The 7,548-nt window shown below is 48.2% G+C and overlaps 1 protein-coding gene across 2 annotated transcripts; it reads left to right on the top strand.

Moving 5' to 3' along the window:
- Positions 1-224: 224 nt before the first annotated feature.
- Positions 225-5,963, top strand: PRLHR (prolactin releasing hormone receptor). Of its 2 annotated transcripts, none has more exons than XM_521659.8 (2): positions 225-476; positions 742-5,963. In XM_521659.8, exon 2 carries the CDS (start codon positions 748-750, stop codon positions 1,858-1,860), a length of 1,113 nt encoding a protein of 370 aa, XP_521659.1. In that variant the 5' UTR covers positions 225-476; positions 742-747; the 3' UTR covers positions 1,861-5,963. The 2 variants fall into 2 exon arrangements, with proteins under 2 accessions (XP_521659.1, XP_009457602.1); XM_009459327.5 differs by having other exon boundaries at positions 225-587.
- Positions 5,964-7,548: the final 1,585 nt, after the last annotated feature.

The following is a 7,548-nucleotide window of genomic DNA, read 5'->3' as shown; positions in this document are numbered from 1 at the left end:
TTCCCTCCTAAGACTGCACCGGCTCCTCCCGATAGCCTGACGCTTCGCGCCTCTCCTCCGCCCTCCTCCACTGTGCGCTCCTCCGGACCATGACCCTCCAGGGGCTGTGCAAGCTCCTGCAGTAGAGATTCGTCCTCTTCGCTGCTCTGGCCAGGTTTGCCGGCCCCTCCTCCCGTTTCGGATTCCATCCTCCCCACACTGTCGTCTTCACTAGTTCTCTAAGCACCGAGCATGGCAGAGCGCGCTCCACCCCTATTTTCCATACATGGGAGCTGGAGTGGGGGGCGGAGCTGAGGGGAGGCGCTCCCAGTCCCTCTAAGAAGCTGCTAGCCCACAGGGAAACATTTGGATCCGTTCAGCTCCCGCGGAGAAGCGAGACCGGATCACCGACGTGGGCAGAGGACTACCGGGGGCCAGCAGAAATTCTGCCCCTTCTTCCCGCGAGCGCTTTCCCGCCCTCCAAACCCCACTCCCAGGTAGGATCGCGCTCCTGAGTCTGCCTGCGTGGACTGCGAGGACCATAAATAGAGGCGGAAGCGTTTAAATAAACCGTGTGTTCTAACCGTGCTTAGGTTTATTTTACAGAGGTGAGAGGACAATCCTTTTTGTTACTTTTGCTGTTGTTCTGTGGCCGGTTATTCCCAAGGGAGGACTCAGGCGATGGGGGAGGGGCGCGGCTGGTGTAGGAAGTCGGATGGAGAATGGGAAGGGAAGTGACAGACTTTGATTACCTTTGAACAGGTGGCCATGGCCTCATCGCCCACTCGGGGCCCCAGGGTTTCTGACTTATTTTCTGGGCTGCCGCCGGCGGTCACAACTCCCGCCAACCAGAGCGCAGAGGCCTCGGCGGGCAACGGGTCGGTGGCTGGCGCGGACGCTCCAGCCGTCACGCCCTTCCAGAGCCTGCAGCTGGTGCATCAGCTGAAGGGGCTGATCGTGCTGCTCTACAGCGTCGTGGTGGTCGTGGGGCTGGCGGGCAATTGCCTGCTGGTGCTGGTGATCGCGCGGGTGCGCCGGCTGCACAACGTGACGAACTTCCTCATCGGCAACCTGGCCTTGTCCGACGTGCTCATGTGCACCGCCTGCGTGCCGCTCACGCTGGCCTATGCCTTCGAGCCACGCGGCTGGGTGTTCGGCGGCGGCCTGTGCCACCTGGTCTTCTTCCTGCAGCCGGTCACCGTCTATGTGTCGGTGTTCACGCTCACCACCATCGCAGTGGACCGCTACGTCGTGCTGGTGCACCCGCTGAGGCGGCGCATCTCGCTGCGCCTCAGCGCCTACGCTGTGCTGGCCATCTGGGCGCTGTCCGCGGTGCTGGCGCTGCCCGCCGCCGTGCACACCTATCACGTGGAGCTCAAGCCGCACGACGTGCGCCTCTGCGAGGAGTTCTGGGGCTCCCAGGAGCGCCAGCGCCAGCTCTACGCCTGGGGGCTGCTGCTGGTCACCTACCTGCTCCCTCTGCTGGTCATCCTCCTGTCTTACGTCCGGGTGTCAGTGAAGCTCCGCAACCGCGTGGTGCCTGGCTGCGTGACCCAGAGCCAGGCCGACTGGGACCGCGCTCGGCGCCGGCGCACCTTCTGCTTGCTGGTGGTGGTCGTGGTGGTGTTCGCCGTCTGCTGGCTGCCGCTGCACGTCTTCAACCTGCTGCGGGACCTCGACCCGCACGCCATCGACCCTTACGCCTTTGGGCTGGTGCAGCTGCTCTGCCACTGGCTCGCCATGAGTTCGGCCTGCTACAACCCCTTCATCTACGCCTGGCTGCACGACAGCTTCCGCGAGGAGCTGCGCAAACTGTTGGTCGCTTGGCCCCGCAAGATAGCCCCCCATGGCCAGAATATGACCGTCAGCGTGGTCATCTGATGCCACTTAGCCAGGCCTTGGTCAAGGAGCTCCACTTCAACTGGCCTCCTAGGGCACCACTCGAGGTCAATCTGGTGCTTATTCTCAGCACCAGAGCTAGCTAAGCCAACATAGGGCAACATTTCCAGCCCAGCCCTCTTGTCCGGCTGTCTGTCTTGTCCTTGTGTGTTTGTAAAATGTTAAGCGGGCTTTGGTGAGAGTCTTGCTCTTTGCTTGGGGGAGGCCAAAGAGAGGGAAGAGGATTTCTTATTTCTTCTTTATGCCCTTGAAGGACAAACAAAACTTTTTCTCCACGTTCAGAAAAGTATTTCAGAACCACGATTGCCTTCCTGGCGTCCCCTCCTCCTGCTCGTTGGTGAAATGAACAATATGAATGGGATTTAAAAGGAATGCATTGGGCTTGGTAAAGATTTTCAGTTTGCCTTTAGAAAAAGGACCCAGCTGAGAGTACCATGATATTGCTTAGTCCATTTGAACCCTTGCATTCCTAGAATTTCAGGTAAATATGTATTAAAACTCTACATCTAGGATTTCAGCATTTCCTGAGTAAGACCTTTATATGCCAAAAGGGTTTCGTTTTAAAACCACTTGAGTTTATAGTACAAAAACACCTACAAGCTCCCTTTAGAAAGGTCTTGCTATTTTTTCTCCCCTTTCCTCCCCAACTACTATTTAAAAATGATGAGATGAATTAGTCAATGAAGAGATAGATAAATAAAGAGGAAAAGGTCCAATTCACTTAAGAGGTCATTCAGTTGTACCTAAGGACAGACATCCTCTGTGTATGTGTGTTTGTGTATGTGTGGGTACACATTCAGTGTTTGCCACAAAGTGGGCACTCAAATATTTGGTTTTCTGAATACTCAATGTAAACTGTATAGCGTGGCATTCTCCTGCAGTCTCTAATTGCTCACTTGCAACAGATCAACAGCTGTCATCTGACTGCTCAGCACCTGCTCTGTAGTGATTCTTGGAACATGATCAACCCAGAAATCAAGGACCGGCAGAAGTTTACTTAAGGACAGAACAGAAGAATAAGCTACCACCCACATGATGTGTAGATCAAACACTAATTACCTCCAGGGCTAAGGGAACAGGTGAAGACTGTGGAGCATGATACCAGGCTGATAATCATCACCTTAACCTCCTGTGAGTTCTGTAAATGAGGACAAGTGCCTTGGGACAAAGGTCTCCACACTGTTGGAAAAGCAACTTGGGCAGTGAGGGCAGGAGTCTTGGGAAATGATACATAATATCCAGCTGTCAGATTAGCCTCTGTGTTCCCAGTAACTCAGTCACCATCTGTAGGGTTCAACTACTTTCCCAGCTCACTGAACACAAGAATCACTGTTTCACCTCCTCCTGCTTCTCTTATTCAGAAATAAGCTCAATTCATTCATTAAAATGTGCCCTAAAAGGAAAGGAAAGAGGGATGATATGGGAATGACAAGGGTTCAATCCTATTACATTCATGTCAACAACCACGGTGGGAGTGGGAATGATCACGGTTGGGCTGGTTAGCATAGGAATCTTTAGTAGTTACAGGGCTAGACTTTTTGCACACAGTAAAGGGTAGGAAAGGCTGGCTTGGGAGAAAGGAAAAGGCAGGCAAAGATGGGTATGGAGGTTACCTCTGGCAATGGTGCTAAATGAACTTGAGCTTCATCCATCGATTGGAGAACAAAGAACCTGTGTGCTAATAGTGCAACCTACCCCTGCCCCAGATGAGCTCATCTCCCAGGCATCCTGAGGACTGGCTCCTGTGCTTCCAGCAGCTATATTACTTGGGAGGCTCAGGGCCAGACATTTCTCATTTCCTCAGAGTTCCTTTGATGGTCATGTGTGGAGAGTGTAGATGGTAGAGGGGAAGGAGAGGGATTATTTGGGGAGGGATCTGATTCATCGTCGGCTCTTTGTTGGAAGGTTTGAATCACTGGTTCTCAACCCTGGCTGCTCCTAGAATCACCTGGGGAACTTTTTTTTTTTTTGTAATTGATGTCTGGGCTCTCCTCCCAAGAGTCTAGTTGATTTGAGATGGTGCCTGGACACTAGCATTTTCCAAAGCACTTCAGGGGATTTTAATGTGCAACCAAGATTAAACACCTTAAGAATTATCCTTTCTAGGGCTGGGCATGGTGGCTCACACCTGTAATCCCAGCATTTTGGGGGACCGAGGCAGGCAGATCACAAGGTCAGGAGTTTGAGACCAGCCTGGCCAACGTGTTGAAACCCTGTCTCTACTTAAAATACAAAAATTAGCCAGGCGTGGTGGCGCACGCCTGTAATCCCAGCTACTCGGGAGGCTGAGGCAGGAGAATTGCTTGAACCCAGGGAGGCAGAGGTTGCAGTGAGCTGAGATTGTGCCAGTGTACTCCAACCTGGGCGACAGAACAAGACTCCATCTCGGGGTGGGGGCGGGAATCCTCTTTCTAATGAATCTCAGAAACATCCGAATGAAGCTTTAGTTGCACCTGCCAAAGGTGTTAATAATTTGGAGCTGAATTTGACGGTGTTACATGCCATACTTAGAGAATACTCTTTTAGTCTTCAGGCAATACCAGCTCAATCACAAAGAGGCAAATTATTGAAATCAGAATATATAGGGATTCGTTCAACAGTTTACTTACATATTTCTTATGTATCAGTCCAATCAATTCAGAAGGAATATCATCATTCAACCTTAGGTCAATTGTATTATAAAGTTACATACCATGGCCAGGTACCATGGCTCACATCTATAATTCCAAAACTTTGGGAGACCGAAGAGGGAGAATTGCTTGAGCCCAGGAGTTCAAGACCAGCCTGGGAAATATGGCAAAACTCCATCTCTTCAAAAAATAGCCGGACGTGGTGGTGCACACCTGTGGTCCCAGCTACTTGGGACACAAAGGCAGGAGGATCACTTGAACCTGGGAGGATCACTGGGCTGCAGTGAGCTATCATTACACCACTGCACTCAGTCTCAGTGACAGAGCAAAATCTAGTCTCAAAAAAACAAAAAAACAAAAACAACAAAAAACAAATTTACATACCATGAATTATTTTAAATCCTGGTTGTCAGGGTGTTAGAAAAAGTGCTCCCTGATTAGCTTAAGTTTATATCAACTATGAAAAACAAGCATCTCCATTAATTACTAGAAAAGCTGCCACTGGTTTGTGTCATGCCTACAACTTAAGTTTGAAACACTTACATGGACTTTATAAAGAGCTTAAAGAGGTTGGAGAATTAGATTGTGCTTATAAACATCTTTACATATTATGAAAATCAGCAACGGAACAGCAATTAATTCTTACAACATCTGAAATGTGTTGTGGACTAGTTTATAAATCAAACTGAATTTCAAAAAAATCAGAGGTGAGTCCCAGAGAGAACTGCGTAGGACTGTAGGTAGAAAATTTTATTTAATAATTCATTTTGGTTAATATCAAGCATCTAAGATGTATACACAGTCCTCTTCCTGCAAGGAGTAATACAGGCAGTCAGGCTGGGAACTGAGCCAACTTGGTACTTGGCAGCAGCTCTTCTCAAGGCTGATGGGAGGTTCTGTAATCCTCTTTGCAAGCTTTGTCACCAGGTCTCAGTTTTGGCAGCCAATCAATAGATTTATCTCATTAAACTGGCAGAAGAGTGTTTCAATGTATGCTCCAACAGCTACCTGGAAATAGCAATTGTGAGAGATGCTAAGGTAAGGATATTCCAGTTCCTATAACCGTCTGATTTTTTGTCCTTGTGAATTTTCAATCTGCTGTTTTACTGGGATAGCTAAGTTCCAGGTTTATTTTCTCAGGTAGGCTCACCCACGACCTCTGTCCTGTGGTTTGCATTCCTGAACATCTGTTAGTCTTTCAAATGCAAGGCACAAAACTAACCTCAAGAGTGTGGCTAGATCTGGGAGTGAACACAGGGCCTGTCCCTCACAGACGAGAGGTCAGGAGCACCTTTGTTTCCCAAGGCAGGTTCTTGATTGATTTACCTTCATGCGTTGATGTCTTTGCTATGTGTGTAAGATGCATGTGTTGCTGAATCACATGTGAAGCTCTACATGCTGGGGTTTATACTGTGTTTGGCATGTTGTGGGAGCTCAATAAATACTAAATCAGTTGCACAGTCTTCAGCCCCAGGATTAATAAACCAAGCCAGTTATACACATGGGGTAACTACACAACCTCAGGATAGCCAGAGTCAAAGCAAGGATAAATCATGTCAAGGAAAACATGCTACTCAACCTAGATTTGTCAACTCCACCTTATTCCAGAGAGGAACTATTCATTTTGGGTCTTCTGTGACCTCCTGCCCCCAACCTCAGTAACACCAGCATTTAAATATATGGCACCAAGCTCTCTACTCCCCAAGACTGCATATGCCTAAATCCACGGGTCCATCAAAATGAGAGTAGAGAACTTCATGCCTAATTTCTATACCATCATATATCGGAGAGTTATTTAAATGTTAGCATTTTATCACCCATTTCTCACACATAATTTGGGAAGGTCTAACAACATCCCACATATGGGTCTATAAGCAAAATCACGAGGTTTCTAAAATGTTCATGATGGAGTCATAAAAAAGATTTTTCAGTACACCTAAAATACCACTCAAAAATGGACATATGTATACCTTTTCAGTGACCCATTTATCCTACAAAGTAAAATAGTATACAGATGTGGGAAATGTAAAATATTTGGATGGAGGAGAGTTGCAATCTTGATTGTTAAGACTGTACATTTTCCAGTCTTTGGAAACAGAAAGCCTTATTTTGAAAACTGGGCATGTACACTTCTGACAGGTTTTTGAATTGTTTTTCTTTGCTTTTAACACAATTCCTCTCCTTTTCCACTCTTTATTTCTCATGCCTTTTTCTGCTACTTTTTCATGTTATCTGTATCTCCTCTCTAAGCCCCTTCTGCCTCAGTGAAGGGGAACTGGTGGGATTCAAGCATCCATCTCCTGGTCAATCACTACAAAGTGAAAGATGGTGGCGAGAACCCCTGGCTAATTCCACTGCAGAAGGCAGTCTGCACTAAGTTCCTAGAAGGCTGCAGTTTGTTGTATTTCCCACACACTGTGGGGTCTTGGAGTTCACACAATTGGTCATTTTGCGGTCGAACTGCAGGCTTAGGTGGATAACAGGAGTTTGCATAGACTCTCCACAGGGATCTCAACCTGATAAGTCTCACAGTGAGCTCTCCAGAGGAGCCTAACAATGAAAGGTCAAATGTGTTTCATTTTTATGTTTGGTGCTGGAGTAAAGAAACTGGAGTCAAAAAAAGCAAAGGAAAAACAGTCTCTGCTTTTAAGCATTCTCTGCCTCTCTTCCTCCCTCAGCTCTCACAATATCCTCTCCTTAACTTGCTGATGACTAAATCCCCTGGTCTCAGGACCCATCTCCTCCTGAAATGACATCCAATGAAAAATGGAAAGCTACACTGTGAAACCCCTCCTTGCCCCCACAGTTATTGCCAAGCAATGAAAACACCCTTTTGACCTGGAAAAAATTAAGACTCCAGGTTTGAGCTCTCGGTTAGCAGTCAGGCACTGGGCTTTCCTCCCTAGCCTAGACCACAATCACCCTGGTGGGTGGCTGGGCACGGGGCTGCTTGGCAGGTGCTGGGCTCCCCATCCAGCTCTGGCATTATTACGTCACCTCGGTCATTGTTTTCTGCGCATCACCTCCAAGTTCGAAGTAG

This window comes from Pan troglodytes, chromosome 8 (genome assembly GCF_028858775.2).
Source record: "Pan troglodytes isolate AG18354 chromosome 8, NHGRI_mPanTro3-v2.0_pri, whole genome shotgun sequence".
NCBI classification, from domain to species: domain Eukaryota; kingdom Metazoa; phylum Chordata; class Mammalia; order Primates; family Hominidae; genus Pan; species Pan troglodytes.
Note: the sequence above shows the minus strand (reverse complement) of the source record. Positions and strands in the feature narration are given on the sequence as shown.